This window comes from Bacillus rossius, chromosome 5 (assembly GCF_032445375.1).
Source record: "Bacillus rossius redtenbacheri isolate Brsri chromosome 5, Brsri_v3, whole genome shotgun sequence".
NCBI lineage: Eukaryota > Metazoa > Arthropoda > Insecta > Phasmatodea > Bacillidae > Bacillus > Bacillus rossius.
This window is the reverse complement of record NC_086333.1, coordinates 82,854,790-82,876,829: the sequence shown is the minus strand read 5'-3', so window position 1 is coordinate 82,876,829 and position 22,040 is coordinate 82,854,790. Positions and strand designations below refer to the sequence as shown.

General features: G+C 43.0%; 1 protein-coding gene across 1 annotated transcript; it reads left to right on the top strand.

Moving 5' to 3' along the window:
• Positions 1-10: 10 nt before the first annotated feature.
• On the top strand, positions 11-21,971 carry LOC134532129 (uncharacterized). The gene is made up of 7 exons (XM_063368464.1): positions 11-440; positions 7,101-7,170; positions 8,466-8,552; positions 10,026-11,589; positions 12,397-12,695; positions 16,547-16,726; positions 17,474-21,971. Exons 3-7 carry the CDS (start codon positions 8,525-8,527, stop codon positions 17,584-17,586), a joined length of 2,184 nt encoding a protein of 727 aa, XP_063224534.1. The 5' UTR covers positions 11-440; positions 7,101-7,170; positions 8,466-8,524; the 3' UTR covers positions 17,587-21,971.
• The last annotated feature ends 69 nt before the right edge of the window (positions 21,972-22,040 follow it).

The following is a 22,040-nucleotide window of genomic DNA, read 5'->3' as shown; positions in this document are numbered from 1 at the left end:
AGAGACCCTGGTGGGGCCGCCTGTCTGTCGGCAGCGTGTGCTCTGGAGGAGGGTCGCGTGTGTTCGGCGCCAGGTCTCCGAGCCTAGTCTCCGGGGACAGCACTGCCTGTCTGGTGAGAGAGAGAGGGCTTGTTGCAGGCGGATCAGGGGGGCAGAGACCCTGGTGGGGCCGCCTGTCTGTCGGCAGCGTGTGCTCTGGAGGAGGGTCGCGTGTGTTCGGCGCCAGGTCTCCGAGCCTGGTCTCCGGGGACAGCACTGCCTGTCTGGTGAGAGAGAGAGGGCTTGTTGCAGGCGGATCAGGGGGGCAGAGACCCTGGTGGGGCCGCCTGTCTGTCGGCAGCGTGTACTCTGGAGGAGGGTCGCGTGTGTTCGGCGCCAGGTCTCCGAGCCTGGTCTCCCGGGACGCCGAGGACTTTCCCGTCGGCGGTGCGACCCCCCAGGTCAGTGCTCGAGTGCCTGTAAGTAATGCCAACATCAGCAATTAAGTTTTAAATGTAACTAAAACACTGAAAATTTCTAAAAGTAATGACATAAATAAAAAATAATAATTTTAAAAAATTCTTATTGTAGAATTGTGCGAATGGTGTATAAACGGAGTGGTGTATTTAGGATGATTGCAAACTATTATTCGTTGGAAATGTTTTTGACAATGCCGAATTATATTGGCAGTAATGAAATAAGCATTGCTACCTTGTGCATATGTGCAGATGTGTGCACATGTGTATTTTTTTTAGACTGAAACTGAAGTTATGATTCCGAAACTCATACATTGCGGGTATGCAGTTTTTTTTAAAGTTTTGAAACAAAATAAGTATTTCGTATTGGAAAATAGATAAAATGAAACATTTATAGTGAATATTCCCAGCAACGAAAGACTAATTTAAAAAAAAATCAAGGTAGCCAACATCTTCTTCCGAAAAGGTAAAGACTTTTAGGTTGTTAGGTTGCCAGAAGTTCGCTGTTTCCCAAGGGAAATAAGGGCGATAGTTGTTGCGACACCCCTCTGGCAATGGTTTGTTTGTACAGCGACTGGAAGGGCAGCCCATCCAATTTCTGAAAACATATTTCTTTAAGTGTTTAAATAATCCTGAAAACTTGCCCCTTTGAAGGGCAGCCCATCAGGATTTTTCTGACAGTAGGGTTTTTGAAAGGTTGTCTGAATAGTTGCCCCTTGGATGGGCAGCCCTTCAACAATTCATCTCCCCCTAGGCATGCATGTTTCTGTAAGTTTTGAAGGAACATTTTACTAAATTGCCAGCGGTATACGGAAAAGAACTTGCTATAAAGAGTGATAGCGACCTGTCCGCCACCTCTCAGCGCGTCATCCTGCCCGGATAGGTGAGCAGCTGGTCGCTGTCCGCCTGCGCCCTTATCATAACCGTCGCTCCAACCCTCATGTTAGTAACTACTACTATTTTCGGTGTCTGTTCCAACCAGTTACTGATACAGTAATGTACTGGTTACAAGTAGCTGATACTTCTGCATCAGCTACAGCATTAGCAGTCCCAAGAAGCAACAAAGTATCAGCATTTCGTTACAGGTTACACATCCTCCGTGCCGTCATCACCAGCGTAAAAAGGGTGTTTTCTCTTTCCACGTTCTTCGTAAAAAGGTATCAGTTTTCTCGTTCTATATTTTTCTTAGTCGAAAAAAGGTATCGGTGTACTCTTTCCACGCCTTTCGTAATCTGAGTCTTCAGTCTTCGCAAGAAGTACGCACTGCGCACTGAGTGTACTTTGATGAGAAGCCTAAGATGTACATCAATCTCTATCCCTGCCCGAACACGCCCGAATATTCACCTTCAGCCAACCTCGGGATTTGTTTTATTTTTGCGCAGGAAAAATGAATTCAAATATTAAAAGTGGTCGGTTAGGTTAGCTACATTAAAACACTTTAAAACACTATGGACGGTTAGTTAGGTTAGTATAGCTACATTAAAATAAACTGAGAAATATAAATATATACAAATAAACCCGAGGTTGGCCGAAGGTGAATATTCGGGCGTGTTCTGGCAGGGACAGAACTTTATGTACTTCTTAGGCCTCCCTACTTTTATATGGGACAATAAACATAAACAAAACGACTCGTTACAATTTCGCTATGCGCCTCTCCTTCAACTCCTTCCCCTGCGCTTCCTCCCCTACATTTTTTCCCTTCTTTATCCCTTATTCGTCGTGCCGCTCCCTCCCCTTTCACAAGCTCCGCCCAAGTGACCGTCATCTGCGATATGGTTCTGCGCACATTGGCCGTGGTGTTCCAGGTGAATTCTAAACTGATACTAAAGTACTTGATACTTGAATAGTGTACTCGTTTGCAGTACTTGAAACAGGCGTGTATCAGCTACAAAGTAGTAGACTAACTAGCTGTCCCAGACGGGAAGTCTTCATTTCACAGACGAGAGAGCCACACCCGAACTTTTCCGAAGTTCGAAGTTCATGCTCGCTTTTTTTTTTCCGTTCTATCTCATTGTATAAACCGGTGTGGCATTAAATTTTTCGGTCGATTAGGATAGGTTAGCTACTTTATAAATACCTACTTTAAAAAATTGTGGATTGTTGGTTATATTAGGTAAGTATAGCTACATTAAAAATAATGTAAAATCATTTTATGGTGGCTTACTTAGCAAATAACTTTTTAATATGTAGCTATCCAGGTCTAGGAAACCGACATGATGATTTCACAGTATCTTTAATGTAGCTATCGTAACCAAATCAACCAACCGTCCGCAATGTTTTAAAGTATTTATAATGTAGCTAACGTAACCTTTTATTTACAATGAACAAAAAAAAAACCGAAGATGCACGATCGGACGTTGGCTCTCTCGTCTGTGAAAAGAAGCAAGCTGTCCCTGTCCGCACACCCAAGAAGCTGCTTCTAGCACGCAGCGGTCGAGGTGACCGGCGCGACACTCTGCTTCCTGGTATCCGGAGAACATAACCGTCAGAGAGGTTGATGATTCTGAACGATGTTCGAACGTCTCCCTACCGCGTTGGAATTCATTGTATCGAGTAAAAATGTGTGGACTAAATAAAATGTTATTGAGACTTTTTGACGTGACGTCTAATAAATCGATGAACGCCGGATGCACGCACGAAAAAATGTCCCGTTGCGCACATTTTCCCGTTACGCTCATTGTACGCTTGCGCCGCATCTATCTCTCTTCCACTCGATTGGAACAACCATCGATTTGACTTTTTTTCGAGGCACATTAAACTTGAAACACTCCCATTCGTTTCCTACTTTTCCTATCATCGTCCTATCCTTAACAGAATATCACAGATTGGAAGAAGTTAAATAGCAAACATGTATAAAAGTTATAGTTAAAATAATCTCTTCGTTTAAAGTAATAAACATATTTGAATTAATGAGTGCAAATAAAATTTAATTTATCACTTAAATTGTAGATTTCATATCACTCCTTCTTTGTATTCATACAAAATAGTGATAATTCAATAAAAATGATTCAATTTTATTCATAAAAGTATGCAATCATTTCATCAATGTTTTGTTAAGACGTTGTCACGTTAAACTATCGTCCGTAAACCGACTTTACAGACAACCAATCTTTTTGATGGTTATTTTCATCCTGTGTTTTACTTTAACGACTTAAAATTGAATTTAGTCAATAGGTTTGTTCAGTATATAACTCCCACTAAAAAGGTTTTGCAATTTTTTAAAATTTTATTCATTTGTTTGAGAGGTTTCGTAGTACAATATGTAACAATAATATGCATAAAACTGATATTATTACAAGTGTAACTATTTCGTTTCCATTACAATTTTATTGCAGTAACTGCAGAAACGAGCCAAATTTGTCAAAATGTCAGTCACACGTGCGGTAACATGCACCCGTAAATATTAATTTGGGCGAACATTGGGGAATGTACTAAGCAAATTGGTGTGTCAAAGGAAACTTTATGGTAGTAAAACTATCTTGGAATTCATTTTGTTAACTTGAACAGTCACAACAAGATATAATCGCAACTTTAAAATACCTATAATTTATTAGCCAATAAAATTGTGTTGGAACAAACATGGCGTCAAAGATTGTGTTGGTTCTCTAAAGAATTACGAACGTGCGCTCTCTTTAAAAATGTTTCAAACTAAAAATTGCAGCACTCATTAGATAGATTAAAACCAAATTATCCTGAAACATTTTTAAACACGTATTATAAGACTAAGTATATGTGTGTATATTTGATTTTGCTTAAACGACAGAAATCAGTCTGTAAATACTTCCTACAAACAATATTGAACTGATTCAACATTTAAGATTTAACAGTAAAAATTTAATAATTAAACTATTTTATTCAACAATATGGCGTCGAATACACATAAGCTAGCAATTTCTTGTGTCTCTACAGTATGATGAACGCTACGCTATCTCTTCTACGTTTCAGTGTTAACTGAGGATTGTAAAACATTGTAATAATGAGCAATTTTTTTAAAAGTTGTCATAATTTCTTTTTATGACTGTAAATTATAAGAAAAGAGTAAATAGAGATCGGAAAAATTCGTGGATTCATTTCTAGATAGGCTAGAATCCAAGCTCGTTCACATTCATTCTGATAAGTGACTGGACCAACAAAATAAGCCTGAAACACTCACTCCAAGCCAATGAAAAACTCTGACCAAAAGAATTATCGAATCACAGGCATCCCGATTAGCAGGTGTCCCGAGTTAGTAGCCAATGAGCAGGTGTAATTTACACAAGTGTGTACAGGATCGTGGAATTTATCCTATAGGTGAGTGATTGATTAAAAACGCGAATTTCTCTAGTCCCTAAGAGTAAATACGGGAGAGTAAGAAGTTCCACATAAAAAATTCTAACCTTTGTTAAGTATGATGAGGAGGAGGGGGGTGGGTGGTACAAACAACTAACGGACAGACCGACAAGACAGACAGGAAAATGAAGGAAGGACGGAGAGAGCAGAGAGAGCAGAGAGAAAAGAAGAAGGGCAGGCAGGCAGCGAGCGACCGACCTCATGAGTCGCTCTTAGTCCCACGGGTATCCGGAGCGCAGGAACCGGGTAGAGGTGTGTGTGCCGCATTATAACAACACTCGCCCCAACGAACGAACGCTCAATCCAAGGTTACGTAAGACGCGGGCTGGCCTGCGGGTATCCGGAGACGATAACACGGATACAGGTTGTTGGCGATGGGGCACATGACAACACGCCTGTTACATACGCCCGTTTCCACAATGACGCGGAAAAGTAAAAAAAACGTAAACGGAACCGGACCCGCAGGATATTATTTTACATTTCACTATCAGCCTGTCACTTCCACCATTGAATATATACGGACAGAACTTGATGTACATCTTAGGCTTCCCTCCATACGCATGCCGTCGTAGATGGGAAGCCTATGATGTACATTCTCTATTGCACAGACCCGAATACTCACGTTGGCAAGCCTTCTTTTCACAGACGAGAGAGCCACACCCGAAGTTCCCCGAAGTTCATGCTCGCTTTTTTTTTTCCCGTTCAGTCTCATTGTATAAACCGGTGTGGCATTAAATTTTGCGGTCGATTAGGATAGGTTAGCTAAATTATAAATACTTTAAAACATTGTGGAAGGTTGGCTATATTAGGCAAGTATAGCTACATTAAAAATTCTGTAAAATCATTTTATGGTTGCTTAACAAATAACTTTTTAATATGTAGCTATACAGGGCTAGGAAACCATTTACATGATTTCACAGTATCTTTAATTTAGCTATCCTAATTAAATCAACCGTCCACAATGTTTTAAAGTATTTATAATGTAGGTAACCTAACCTAATTGACCATTAGTTATCATGAGTTACAATGAACCAAAAAAAAACCGAAGATGCACGATCGGCGTTTGATTCTCTCGTCTGTGAAAAGAAGGCTTCCCGTGGAAGTATGGAGGTGTCGGAGATGTATATCCTTTATTTTACGCCTTTTTATTTAATATCGCGAAAATAATTTTGGGATCGACGAAACTGAACTAACGAAGTACCTTAATACAACGTAAAAACATTTCTATAAAAAATATGCAAATATACACTTTATAATAAAAAAACATAATTTTTTTTTTTTAATCATTAAAGGAAGCTTTTTTAAAAGACTATCTTCTACATATTTATTCGGCCGCCTATGAGAGCAGATATATTATTACGGAATTAAAAAAGTTTACTTAGAGACTTTTTTTTTGTTTTTTACAGTTTTTTGAAAACCAAAACTTTTGGTTTCTCTGATGTGTGTGTTCCCTCTACGCAATAAACTGTAGTACGTCGTATTCGGTAGCTACGAGAGTTTCATTATTTTAAAGGGAGAAGGGGGGAAGTATCACTTTCCTCGCTGTTGGTTTTCAAATTCTTTCTTTCTGTTGGTGTTGGTGACGGGTGTTCATAGGTAGAGACCGGAAAAATTCGCGGATTCATTTCACGACAGCCTGAAATTCAAATAGTTATACCTCAGTGCTGGCTCTGCTATTGGCTCACAACTCACCTGGATGACTCTGGGCCAGTGAGAAACACTCAACCGAAGCTGTGTCGAATCACAGGCCGCTACGTTGGGGGCACCTCCACAAGAGAGCAGCCAATGAGAGGGTGACATTTGACCGAGTGTACGTAGAACTATAAAGTTCATCCTAGAGGTCATTCAACCAGCGAATTTTTCCGGTGCCTAGTTCGTGGTATTGTATGGACTTGGGGGAGGGAGGAGCGATGCCCCTCCCGCCTGGCGCTCCCGTGCACGCCACTGGATCGGACAGGTAGTGACCTCCCCTCGTGTTGCTGCAGGGCGAGGGGTGCTGTCATAACTTAGAAACACACAACTTGGAAACACACAACTTAGTAACACATAACTTAGAATTGTCTAAGTTATGACAGTTCTAAGTTATGACTTTCTACGTTATGACGTTTCTAAGATGTGTGATTCTGCGTTGCGTGTTTCTAAGTTACGTGTTTCTAAGTTATGACAAATCTAAGTTGTGTGTTTCTAAGTTGTGATAGTTCTAAGTTATGACTTTCTACGTTATGACGTTTCTAAGTTGTGTGGTTCTGCGTTGTGTGTTTCTAAGTTACGTATTCCTAAGTTATGATCTTTCTAAGTTATGTGGTGTTCCCGCAGGGCGAGACCCCGCGCACAGACACAGATGGCAGCCTGGGCAGTCTGCGGCCGCCAGGTGACAGCTCGGACGGTAAGCCCCGGCGAGTTGCAGCTCCGGCCTTCGCGACCCCCGAGACACTTGACGACACACGCCACTGCAGTCAGCCACTGTTCGTCAAGGGGAAAGAAAATTTAAGAACGCAAATCATTGGAAAAACACAAACACACAGAAAGCTTCTTTAAAGCTTCAATCACCTTCAAACTATGTTCCTTGTATAGACCAGGAGAGATATTGACATAATCAAACTTAAGACTAGAAAAATCTATTCAGCATATTCTTACATTCTTTTCGTAAATAGACACCACACGGAAATTATGAGGAGTTTTTTAATCGTGTGGGCTCTAATAAACATCAGCACACCGTTTTGCGTACAGATAGGTGAGGCCTATTATTTCAAAAGACTATATAAGCAGATGTCAAACAGATAAACCCAACGATGAACTCTAAACAGACACAATGGACAACACAGCGTCTACAGCACAGACCAACACATAGAGTTAACAACGACGAGACAATCGGAACAATCGTAGTAAATGCAGGCAGACAACAAAACCTGGATCACGCAGCGAATATACGAACACAGCCGATGAAGATAAAACACATATTGTGCACAACACAATGACGAAAAACACCGATGAACACGGTATGTTTCTCATGACAAAACAATTGCGATGTTTCGGGCACTGTCATCCGTTCCCGCCCAGGCACAAACAGGCAAATTCTTACCACGGAATCCTTTGCTGCCCGATATTTAAGTTTGGATGCGTTCGTCTGTGCTGTCGTTGTGTCTTGTCCATTATACCAGTTTAGGTATAGCCTATCGCTGGGTTTATCTGTTTGGCATAGCTATGTAGTCTTGTTCTCTGTGGGTTTATGTTTTCATGCTTATTTCTTAATTTGCGTTCTTGAATCCTTGACAAACAGTGCAAAACTGCAAAGGCGTATGTCCAAGAAATTGTATTTCTCCCTTGCATGAATCATTTAAAGAACAATGTGAGACTATCACTATCAGTTATAAACAGTCACTCGTCAAATAAGGGAAGAAAGATATTATTTCTTTAGAAACTCTTTCTTAGGTTCTCGTGACCAGAGATGTCACACATCTCGGCTGATTTTGAGTTGACACAGCGTGTGTTTGTTTAGGGTCACTGACACAACGTTTAACCATTGTCGATGGCAGATTAATAAGATGTCGTTAAGTAAAATCTTACTTAAAATTTAGAATATTTGTTATTGTTTCGGTCGTAAACAAACCTTGAATGCTCCCGAAGAAGGAAGAGGTTGTCAGAAGAATGTATCACACGTACAGTTTTTTTCCATTCCAGCCAGAAGACAGTCAGAAGACTCCAGAATAGACAGAAGACTGCGTGGCGGTTCTTCTGGAATGCTCGATTTGCCCAAGTCGTACGAACGTGAGTAGGCTGTATGTTTGCAACAAAGGTTACCACGAGCTAGATGTACATTTCGTAACCACATTTATTACGAATTCAGCCAAGCTGAAAAAAAATATATTTTCGTAAGTTCTCTGTTTCATTCGTTATTTACTTCATCCACAAATTTATTACATGCAAAATTGACTATTTCAATTACTGTTTTACAAAGATAACTGGAAGATAAAAATATTTTACCATTTAAAACATTTAAAGAATAATAATTAATTTGTAATCATTTTTTTTTCCCTTAGTGGATCAAAGAAATTCTCCATGACGGAAGTCACGACATGTATGACAGGCAAAATGGTAGAAAAGTGTTCTAATAGAAACACTTGATGATGGAAAACTCTATGTGGTCAGAATTTAGGGTTGTACTTTTTTTTGGGGTGTTCTCTGCTTCCTAGTATTCCTATTAAAAAAAATTGCAGGCAAGATAGAGTGTAAGGTCTAGTCTCATGATTCATACACAAGTCATTATGCAAATATACTTTTATTACAGTTTTGTTACCAGACGAGAGATGAGTGGAGACAGTACCATTTCGCAAAGTTTTGAAACACAAGGCTGTACAATAGTATCTCTGAATACACTCGAGAGCCAGTAAACTGTTCGTTGGCTCCCAATTCGTGACTGACTCAATCACACGGGATTTGAGCAATCGAGTGATGAATGTTTGCCACTGACTCGAGTTCTTCTAAGGCGTGTCACAAAAGGGAAGCCTTCATTTCACAGACGAGAGAGCCACACCCGAAGTTCCCTGAAGGTTGCTTAGCAAATAATTTTTTAATATGTAGCTATCCAGGGCTAGGAAACCGTTTACATGATTTCATAGTATCTTTAATGCAGCTATCCTAACCAAATCAACCATAAAGTATTTATAATGTAGCTAACCTAACTTAATTGACCATTAGTTATCATGAGTTGTCCAAAATAACCAAAACCCCGAAGATGCACGATCGGGAGTTTGGCTCTCTCGTCTGTGAAAAGAATGCTTCCCGTCACAAAATCCAAAGTCGAACGCGGTAGTCAAATAGAAGGCAGAATGGCAGGTATTCCACACTGAGGGGTCCGCATCTATGAGAAGGTTAGATGCAGTGAGCGGGACTAGCCTGGGAGAGCTGTCATAGGTCCTGGCCCGGACCACGGGCAGTGTGGGTGAACTAGAGGTCCCGTGCTGGAGTGAAAGATCAAGGCCCAGCTGTGGGATATCAGTGGGGCCACCCGCTGGTCAGCTGATGTCGATACTGGGATTGGTTCCCTCGCCCTGTAGCCGTTGGGAGCCCGTGTCTCCTGAGATCTTTCCCCAAGAGTGGGTTTGCATTCGCACTTAGGCTTACGGACAAGGTGTGTCCGAGGATATGTTGATGGAACACTCTGTGGCACCGAGCACGAAGCCCTGAGTGGCTCAGGATCTCTGCAGGCGAGAGTGTAGCGCAGAGCGTGTTTGGGCGCAGGCTCGCGGCAGCTGTCCGTGTCCTCGGACCGGAGCGGCTCCAGCGGCACGACGGCGGGCTACCTGACGGCGGCGCAGTCCCTCCGCAGCTCCGGGTCGCAGGGCAGCGGCCTCTGGTGGTCCACGCTGTCGCTGGCGAGCGCGCGCTCCGAGCCGCCCATCACCCGGCCCGACGAAGAAGACACGGCCACCCCCGAGACACCCCCCGGGCAGCGTCGTGACTCCGCGACTCCCTGGAGGACCCCGCTGACCGGGGCCGGCACCGCTGACCTCGGCACCACCAGCGACCCGCGACCTCAGCTTCCCGGCGGGGCTCTACCCGAGATCCCGGCGAAGCACCTCGCTAGTGGCACCACCGAAGATGAGAACAATCGTGCTTTCGTCGATCCACAGCCGACCGATCTCGCAAATACTTTGATTAATAACACACCAGTAACTCAGGAAGACAATTCCTGTCTCATAAGTAGCAGCAACGTACAACCACGGCTTCTGCAAGGCAATCCGTCTACTAACTCGATGATTCCAGAAGATAGTGTTCGGCTCAGTGGCACCACCGAGGATGAGAGTAATCTTAATCCCGTCCATTCAAATCAAATGGATGTTGGGAACACTTCAATGACTTTTTCGATGGGGACTCAAGAAGACACTCCTGGTCTAACGAGCAGCAGCATACAACCGCAGCTTCTTAGCGAAAATCTGCCCGATATTTCTGTGACTCCAGACGATGCCCTTCTCTCTGTGGGAGAGAGCGGTGAAGACGAAACGAATCTTCCAACTGCCATTCCACAGCCATTGCTTCCTCGTGAAAATATGTCAATAAAGAACATGCTGGCAACTCAGGAAGATACCTCTGACCTGGGTAGCAGCGACAGCGAAGAAGACAGTGGGAATGATAGCAAGGAACCAGAAGCGATAGCAGAAGAGCCCAAATACGAAGGTGCCAGAGATGAAAAGGCAACCTCATTAGGTTTCGCAGCTCCCTTTGAAGCACATGTGAATCCTTTCATATACACAGAGACTTATGAAAACGAAGAACACCCAAAGGATGTTCCCGTAACCCTAGAAAATTCTTCATACACTAAGGGTTATATGGGTGATTTTTCCAAAGGAAATGAATATGGTGCTGCATTTGTTGAGGGTAAGAACGACTACCATACACACGAGGAAAATAACACTATATTCTATCAACCAAAAAATAAAGTGCATCACATAAGCCTTGAAAAGTCAAACGATAAAACAAAAATGACTGAAAGCTTGTCTATCAATAGTTCTGTACCAACAGACGTAACAATGACCGGGAATCATGATCTTAGTTTTAATGAAGATGTCAATAACACAACTAGCGCAGATATAGCTGGTGAACCCGAAATAACAGATAATCTTGAGGTTTTAGGGAACAGTGTTGAACATTTCACAAACCCAAATGTTTCTGGAGAATCGGAAGAGAAGGAATGTCTTCTACCTGAAAATAAAACGACAAATACAAAAGAATCTAACTATGTTATTAGTAGGACCACAGCAAACAGCTTTGGGAAACCTTCGGAACGATACTCCATCATAGTAAGGTAAGTGATAAAATTTATAAAATTTGCCTTGCTAGTGTATTCCCTAGTACTTCTTTCAGCCATGATGCATTTTCATTTCTTAGAAATAACTGAACAATGTTGAACCTGCTGCTCTCCAGACGTTTCCAATCTGCCCTCAGGAGTAAGCAATGGGAGTAGAGGGTGTAGATCTGGGGCAGAAGCTGCAGTTTCCCAAGAAAAGTATATGTATGCCTGATTTCCCACAATTTCCCCCTGCTAGAAAAAAAAACTTTTTGATCTTGCCACTATAGTTAGTGTGTTACAATTTGGCACTGAGTTACAAAGCACTTTAACTGGTTCCACCAGAATTTTTGCATGTCATACTGGAATACGTTTCCTCGACTATGACCATTTGTCCAGCAAATCTGCTTGAAAACCAAAACCCGTGTGCGAATGTTTCCCGATCTGGACAGAGTCAGCTTCCAAACCAGTTAGGGAAAGAGGAGGAAGCGCTGTAACAGAGCCAGGGTCTGTTGACCACACGAGATATAAAGGTTGCACGTGTTCATAGTCAACAGTGTCAAGGTATGTCGACCACTAGTCATAGAGGTGGCACGTGTTCGCAGTCAACAGTGCCAGGGTCTGTCGAACACTAGTTATAGAGGTTGCACGTGTTCGCAGTCAACAGAGCCAGGGTCTGTCGACCACTAGTCATAGAGGTGGCACGTGTTCGCAGTCAACAGTGCCAGGGTATGTTGACCACTAGTTACAAAGGTCGCACGTGTTCGCAGTGAACAGTGCCAGGGTCTGTCGACCACCAGTCACGGAGGTTGCACGTGTTCGCAGCGTGCCCGACGAGGCCGGTAGCAGCCCTACGCCCTTCGGGCTGGACCTGGCTGCGCTGCGCGACTTCCCGCGGGCCTGCCTGCTGCTGGGGCTGGCCCTCGCGCAGTGCGCCGACGTCAACCACGCCTTCTTCACGCCGCTGATGCTGGCCGGCGACCTGGCGCCGCTCCTCCTGGTCGTCGTGGCGGCGGCCGACCTGGCGGCCAGGGTGCTGCTGCCCGTAGGCCTGGACGGCTTCCACCCATCGCCCCGGGCCGTGTGTCTGGCGGGCTTCCTGCTGCTGGTGGCCTCGCGCACGGGTCAGTAGCCTCGGTCCACCGCATGCCGGTGCGACCATCACGTGCAGGGGCGCAACAACTACATTTCCAAATGGGGGGGCAATATACCTTTTTATAAAGAATCATCGATCCCCCCTATTGAAGCGGGGGGTGGGGGGGTCCCCCCCCCGGGAAAATTTGTATTTCAAGGTGGAAAATGGTGCTATTTAAACAGTTTTATTGTCAAAAAATTGATTACACAGCACTTTCTTTGCCCCCGTTTGCCCCCACTTCAAGGTTTCAGAGGAGGGGGGCAAAATACCTTTCCCCCCTTGTTGTTGCGCCCCTGATCACGTGGTGATGTCTTATAAATCGATGACTCATTGTCACCTTCCGCCTGAGCCGAGCGTGCAATAACCGGCCAACCACCGTGCGAGAAAAAAATCTTCCATAATATCAAACAGGTTAAGGCGGGCTTTTTGAACTAATTGTTCGTGATTATATTTAAACAAGTTATTTAAATTAAATTTGCAAAAACTGTAAGTAATATTTGAAAATTACAATAGAATGCAATTTTTCATCAATGTTTTCTTATGAGGTTATCACATAAAATTATCGTTCTTAAACCGACTTTACAGACAAACCCCCCCCCCCCCCCTTATTTTTTAATCATTTTTCTCTTTAACTGAATTTTAAAAGAAAATTTACTGTCACCTTAAATAAAATCTCAGGGAATAGCAAACATTTAGAACTCAAACCTTTGCAAGGTAATGATTTTGCTTGAAGAAACTGAACATTTCATGTTTTGGTATTTTATTTATTTGTTTTTAATACTTTGTTGTTAAGTCAATTATTTGAAGATTTCTTGAAAACCAGTCATAAATACACACATACTTATATTATTAAATAAATGAAACACGCATGTCAAGTTTGTACGAAAGACATGCTTGCAGTAACACTTGTGCAAACCATAAAATAGACTACTTGGAAAAAACGTTCTTGCTGCTTGTATGAGTCATGTCGGGCTATAATGGGAACTAAATACATTATTGTAGCCCTCTAAGTATTATAGTAAATATAAAATAATCTATAAGTAGCTAATTTGCTTTGATTTCTTGTTCTATCTTCGCTGTTTTTTTAACCCTGGAAAGGATGGGTCCAACCCCACGAACCTATCACCCCCTCCCCCTGGTCTCGAGCATGGCTGAGGAATGATAACCTTTCGTATGCCCTTAATGCATACTGAGTCCTATATCAAGGTTTTTTTAATTTGTAGAAACCGAATGGGATCCCTAAAATTGCAAGAGACATAAATATATATATATACTAATTTTTAGATTTGATTATGGTAAACGATGGGACAAAAAACTTTTGTTTTGTGTTAAATGGAACTAGTTTCTGAACTTTATGTAACTTTCCCGCTCTCAAGCTGGTGCCGATTGGCCAACCAAGGATGTATGCATACACAGAATCAGTGCAACTGTAAACTGTGCGGTGAATTAGCATTTTTGGCACAATTATAAATTTGAATTTTGAAAAGCAATTTTACAAGTTTTTTTTTTTTTGCAGCTAAAAACTTAAACTTTTTCCGCTCTCTGTACACTCCCATTTAATCTTTGTCAGGCCATTCTCCCTAATCCTGTTCCCAGAGGTAGATCTGATTTTGCAGAGAGTTAGCGAGCTAGCAGGCGCGCTCGTGTTATCCCCACTTTGATGCACGCCCGTCGCCTGTAATTCTCCTCCGAGCCGTGATCAAGGCGGCTTATCTCGGCGTTCTCCCAGAGCAGCTCGGTTCTGAGAGCCAGCCTTATGCTAGCAATGTCAGCCATGTCCAGGGACTCAGTTTCCCCAACGCCCCGTCACGTCTCCGGGCTCAGTGCAGCCTCGTTCCCAGTGTCATCACAGTTTCCAACCACCACTCCCCCTTTCTCAAGGCTTTCCTGGGAACTCTGCCAAGAGAAATGACCCACCGCTTAACCCCGGCCAGGGGCGGCCTGTCTCAAGGTCTCGACACTAGACTTTGAATGTAGGTACCGCCTCTGCCCTCTCGTGGTGGATTTGAGAGTTATTTCCCTTGGGTGTTTGAACGCCCGCTAAATGTCTGCCCCCTGGCACCTCACGCAACAAGCAGTGCCCCGTAATTTGTCTCCAAGCCACCAGAGCACTGCACTAGTCCCCTCCATAAGCTCCATGCCTTCATTGTCGCCTCACGCAAGTCGATCTCTCCTTGTTTCGGACACCCCTCAGTAGGTCGCGCTGCGATCGGACACAAACACCAACCTCGAGATATCGAAGTCAGTATTTCTCGACCACCCCCTCGGAAATCTTCGGAACCTTTCGGTTCGGTAGCCGAAGCCCCCCATTTCTTTCGAGAGCCATAGCCTGTTTATAATTACAAGTCACTACCGCCACGCAGATACTCCGCGCAGCCCTAGCAAACTGACCACATCGAATACTCGGCGAAAAGCACAAGACTACAGTCTGGTCTTCGTACGAAAATGTAGTCGGCTAGTCAAGGGATGTTGTCCTTAGTCTCATTTCTTAACCAGTAATTAGTCAGTCTGCGTGCATAGTAGTGATAGTTATACTTCGCTAATTTACTAATTATTTTAAATTATGGAAACCTCCAGCCAGCGAACTTAAAATCTCCAGTCCTCCAAATTCTTAGTGATGTCTACAGCTTGAAAAATGAGATAACAACATTAAATAGAATGGAACAACCAAAAAAATTTCATTACAGGACTTTCATTGCTCTAAGCACTAATATCTAAAAGTCTGGGGTTGTTTATTTTAACCTATTGTTTATGATTCTGTTTAACTATGTCAAATTAAACTTAATAGTAATATTCTAATTAGGGCCAGCCCATACTTTAAATTTTGTAGTTTTGATATATTTTCCAACTTATTCATTAAATAATACAATTTTAATATATTTGTCAACCCATTCATTAAATGTTATAATTTTAATATATTTGTCAATATGTATACATAAAATAAGTAACCTTTTAACCTGTTTGTGGAATCCATGTTTTGTTGATTTATGTTAAATTAATTAAAAGTAAAAATAAGTATAGAGGCACTTAGATTTAGACGAAATCATGTGTGCTACAATTTTGCCTTTGAAACTGAAAGGTCCACCAGTCTCCCAAATTTATGTTCAGGGGATATTTACGTTACACCAGTGAAGGAAAGTGTATGTGTAGCAAAACGATGCTATGATTCTTCGTAGTCTCCAGATCTTCCAACACCCATGAAAAACTACATACATTCCATTTCTTTTTCACCTCACCAATTCGCGCCAATTGAGCTTCACCAACACTCCATACCGATATACAAGCACTTCGAATAGGGGAACTGACCATTGAGAGCTAAATTCGTTCTACAGGTAACTATTGATTACGCTTCAAGCAGGAACAAGAGGTTTCTATTTTATTTTCTGGTGTATATTATTATAAAATTCAACACCTGTTCAGAATAAATATTTTAGTGTCTCCATCTAAGAATTTACTAAGATAACAGGAAAAATTCACAATATGGCCATTAACCCTTATATTTCTCTGCAAAATAGTTTAATAATATCATTATTTATCATTCACCTTCAAACTACCATACTTGCAATAATGTTATTTGAAATTTGGTACCCATGAATGGTTCAAACGATTTTCGTATTTAGTAAAAACAAATGTTTATGCTGTTATTAAAAAATAAATTTGTATTTTAATACATAACACAAAAGTCCATTTCTAATCTTGTAACAGCATTAAAACACATCAATAAAACTGTGTGTTGATTGAAGCTGTTATTTTAAAACAGGTTCAGATGGCATACAAATTGGTCTGAATTATTTATTATTTCCAAATCCGCAGATAGTTGTGTGGACCATGTGCTTGCAGTGCTGACGCTGACCATGGAGACGAGTGGAATGCTGATGGCCTGCGTGTTCCTCGGGGCCAGTCGGGGCGTCAAGGCGGCCTACCTTCCCACGGCCGCCCCTGCAGACAACTTCTGGACCTCTCTCTGCCTGCAGATGGCCTCCCAAGGCGTGGTCTTCATCGTGCTTGGCCCGCTCACGGGTATGCGCACCTGGCTTCTTTCAGTCTGCGCTCAATGTGACTCCTGGTTGAGTGGTCGCCTCAGTCCGTGACCAGTGAGACTCCTGGTTGAGTGGTCGGACTGCTCGTCTCAGTCAATACGTGACCATTGTGACTCCTGGTTGAGTGGTCAGACTGCTCCTCTCAGTCAGTACGTGACCAGTGTGACTTCTGGTTGAGTGGTCGCCTCAGTCCGTGACCAGTGTGACTCCTGGTTGAGTGGTCAGACTGCTCGCCTCAGTCATTCTGTGACCAGTGTGACACCTGGTTGAGTGGTTAGACTAATTGTTTTAGTCAGTCTGTGACCAGTGTCACTCCTGGTTGAGTGATCAGTCTACCTGTCTCACGCCAAGGTGTTAGCCACAGGGATCAAACACATGTTTTCCACAGGTGGGATATGCCGTGAATGTTGGCTTGAGCCAGTGGTTGGTGTCAGAGATCGCTCATGTCCCTCAACAATGCATCCATCACTGAATCATCTCACTTGTCAACCTTTATCCAAGTCCAATGACCCAATTTCATTCACTCATTAAAAGCTAAAATTTATACTTAAGTTTCTAGGAACAAGTTTGCAACTAATTGCCGTCGTTGAGAAATTGATTCTGTACCCTAGTTTGGACGATACTGCATTAGGTGTATCAGCCTATTTAGACCTTAGTGCTCTACAGTCAGACTCACAACGAGCCGTAGATTGTTCATTTTGTAGCTGTATCCTTATGATTTTGGCAGGCTACTTGAAGGACTGGAATGGCAGCTACGATGCGAGTGTCCTCGCCATAAACATAGCCACTGTGGTCGGGATGCTGCTGTGCTGTGTCGAGTACCTCCGGCCTGCCTCGTGACTCCTCGCCATCAGCATGGCGACTGTGGTCGGGATGCTGCTGTGCTGTGTCGAGTACCTCCGGCCTGCCACGTGACTCCTCGCCATCAGAATGGCGACTGTGGTCGGGATGCTGCTGTGCTGTGTCGAGTACCTCCTGCCTGCCTCGTGACTCCTCGCCATCAGCATGGCGACTGTGGTCGGGATGCTGCTGTGCTGTGTCGAGTACCTCCGGCCTGCCACGTGACTCCTCGCCATCAGCATGGCGACTGTGGTCGGGATGCTGCTGTGCTGTGTCGAGTACCTCCGGCCTGCCACGTGACTCCTCGCCATCAGCATGGCGACTGTGGTCGGGATGCTGATGTGCTGTGTTGAGTACCTCCGGCCTGCATCGTGACTTCTCGCCATCAGCATGGCGACTGTGGTCGGGATGCTGATGTGCTGTGTCGAGTACCTCCGGCCTGCCAAGTGACTTCTCGCCATGAGCATGCCGACTGTGGTCGGGATGCTGCTGTGCTGTGTCGAGTACCTCCGGCCTGCCTCGTGACTCCTCGCCATCAGCATGGCGACTGTGGTCGGGATGCTGCTGTGCTGTGTCGAGTACCTCCGGCCTGCCACATGACTCCTCGCCATCAGAATGGCGACTGTGGTCGGGATGCTTCTGTGCTGTGTCGAGTACCTCCGGCCTGCCACGTGACTCCTCGCCATCAGCATGGCGACTGTGGTCGGGATGCTGCTGTGCTGTGTCGAGTACCTCCGGCCTGCATCGTGACTCCTCGCCATCAGCATGGCGACTGTGGTCGGGATGCTGATGTGCTGTGTCGAGTACCTCCGGCCTGCCAAGTGACTTCTCGCCATGAGCATGCCGACTGTGGTCGGGATGCTGCTGTGCTGTGTCGAGTACCTCCGGCCTGCCTCGTGACTCCTCGCCATCAGCATGGCGACTGTGGTGGGGATGCTGCTCTGCTGTGTCGAGTACCTCCGGCCTGCCACATGACTCCTCGCCATCAGCATGGTGACTGTGGTCGGGATGCTTCTGTGCTGTGTCGAGTACCTCCGGCCTGCCACGTGACTCCTCGCCATCAGCATGGCGACTGGGTCGGGATACTGCTGTGCTGTGTCGAGTACCTCCGGCCTGCTACGTTAAAAAAAATTATAAATGTAAAATTTCAGTAGTATATGGTCTTTTTTTCTAAATATTACTAAGTCAAAAATCCTACAGTTTTTTTTCTGTTAGCCCCAGCATAATTAATTAATACTCACTTTTTAAAATGATATTTTTGATTGAATGTATATATTTTGATTGTAAATAATTTGTTTGTAATTTTATGGAAACCCAAAAATTCTACATAAGTTGAAAGGCATTATAGCAGTAGTACCTATACGTGTATATTTTCTCTAATACACTGATTCACAATTGGAATTGATCTTTGTCACATGTCATAAAAAAGAAGTTAAATATTAGTAGGGGGAGCACACGGGTTCTGGGGCACAGTAAACAATCAAACAGGTGGGTGTGGCACCACATGTCCAGGTGGGCGTGGCAGCAGGCAGGCGTGGCACCACATGGCCATGTGGGGGCGTGGGCGGGAGCCATGTGGAGGGAATCCTCAGGTGGTTGTTGACGTCACGTGGAGCATCGTCTGCTCGTGCGACGGCATCTTGGTTGTAATTTGTGTTAAAGACAATTGTTCTCTTGTAGTGATATATTTATATTGTTTTTTCCAGTAATTAAATACATAGTGGCAATTACTAAAAAAGTAATATTATTTATAACATTCACCCAATTTATTAGAAGTATTCTTATTACCTCACACACAGTTGTCATTATTCATAACTAAAATAATTTGTTTGAAGGAATGTCTTGTGCATATATAGAGAGTATTCTCGCTTATAGTCATTATATTAAATTTTTATATATTGCCAATGCTGTATCGTGCGAGAGCCTCGCAGACCTGTGGCGACTGCGCTCCCCTTCCTGATTTAATAATAACCCAGACGGCCTTCCGCGTAGGGTCCGCCAGCCAGCAGCGCTACGCGCCGCGGATAGAAAAGCCTTCAATTAATATTATTTAGATTTACCTCAATTTAAAATATTTATTTTCCCACACTTAAAATATTACGTGTACCTTGAGGGCGTACGGGGTTGTGGTGAATTTATCGATATTAAATAGTGGGCGCCACCACGTGAGTGGGCACGTGGACCCGGCTTGATACTCTTACTCAGGGCGTTACGTGGCCCGTGTGCGGCGAGATATTTGGCCCTCTGGATTTTAACCGCGCCGCTCTCGACCCTGCCTAAGCCCGCTCTCAGCGTCGGGCACGCTTCTAACACGCCGTGGGCTCTCAGGGCGTCCCACACGCCGCCGACCAGGTTAGGGTCCCACGTGGTCCCCCCCGAACACAAAGACACGTAACACAGTTAATTAGTTTACGTACTCACGATTTATTTCCGTACACGTTCCTTCACTGGTACAACTGGTAAAAATGCCCGGGGCACGAATCGGCTTAGATGAAGAGGCGGACCATACACGTGGCCGCCCCAAGTCGTTACGTATTACGATGGTGATATTAAAAACTCCGAGAAGTTACTATTAATTATTTAAAAAGTCTCTCCGACCGAGAGAGGCCCCGAGGATGAAGAAAGAGATTCAGATAAATTAAACTATGGAATTATTACTCAGTGACTCAACGGTGATGTCCTCGAGGTGTCGATAGAGACGTCCGCTCTCGGCCGGCTGTAGAAGGAGACTGGGATGAGATCATGGTTTGCAGGTGGCAACATGGCGCCCCTTCGCGCCGAACACAATGACCGTTACACACTCTGCGATTCCGTGCCCCGGCGAAAGTTAAGTAAATAGTAGATTACATTTAATAATTATATAGAAATTACTGGTAATTTAAAATACATTAATGTTTACGTAGTTATTAAGAATTATGCTAAAACATTTCTACCCTCGTTCAAGTCCGTGCCTGTTCGGGTCCGCCCGGGCAACGTCTATAGTTTTATATTTAACATAATATTTAAATTAAAGAAACACCTGATTAAACTGTAACAAAACACTGGGGCGAAAGAATAAAAGAAAAAGGTTTACAATGTGAATTAATATATTTAGGGGTGCGGCGCACTGCATCTAAGCGCCCTCTTGCTGTAGTTCGTGGCGCGCAGTTTGAATCGCACACGGCTACGTACGTTACGACACAAATGCCGGGTAGGGAAGGTATTGGGAAAGGGAACGGAGGATGAGCAGGCTCGTGGGGCGAAGCCCCGGCTGACACAACCTGTATACGAAAAACGTAATTTCTCCCAAGTTAAAATACTTTTTTTCCACACTTAAAATATTACATGTACCTGTATACAAATGTACTTTCTCCCAAGTTAAAATACTTTTTTCCACACATAAAATATTACGTGTATATGCATTATTTCAGTTAAATATAAAAATATTATTTCAATTTAAAAATAAAATATTGTGTGAAACAATTTTTTTTTACTCCAGTTAAGTGACAGGAAGTTGTGTGTGTTTTATTAACAGAGTTACCTGTACCTGCCATTTGATTATTACCAGGCAAAAGTAACTTGTAATAATATTTTCTTCTTTTGCGATAGTTTCGTTTACTTAACATTTGTTTAAAAAAAATAATTTATGTGTATTTCTCACATCAGTTTTGATATCTCTTATGAGTCTCGTTTACATACTGTTTCTTTTAAAAATAAAAGATAATGTATGTATATTTTTTCTCACATCAGTTTTAATATCTCTTACGAATACCTAGCACATTGCTACAAATTAGATTACATATTATGTGTGTTTTCTAGACGAAAGTAACATCCTACGTGTTACATCAGTCAACGAGTTTTAAAGACTTTTAAACCAGACACGTCTTTCCCAATCACACGTGGTGCCACGCCCACCTCGTACCACACCCACCTCCTGCCACGCCCATTGTTTACAGTGCCCCAGAACCTGTGTGCTCCCCCTACTAACATTAAATGTTTAAACATTTTGCTTGATAAGCCAGTTAATATTTATTTTGTTTTGTTTTTTAAATTTTTAAGATGGAATTGTATCTCTTGACTTCGATTGAAAATACAATTCAGACCAATTTGTATGCCATCTAAACCTGTTTTAAAATAACAGCTTCAATCAACATACAGTTTTATTGAATTGTGTTTTCATGCTGTTACAAGATTAGAAATGGACTTTGTGTTATGTATTAAAATACAAATTTATTTTTAATAACACCATAAACATTTGTTCATACCAAATACAAAAATTGTTTGAACCATTCATAGGTACTAATATTCAAATAACATTATTACAAGTCTGGTATTTGGAAGGTAACTGCAGAATAATGATAGTATTAAAATATTTTGCAGAGAAATATAAGGGTTAATGGCCATAATATGTGATTTTTTTACCTGTTATCGTAGTAAATGTGTTACAGTATTTTGAGCATTAGGTTTTTTGGTAT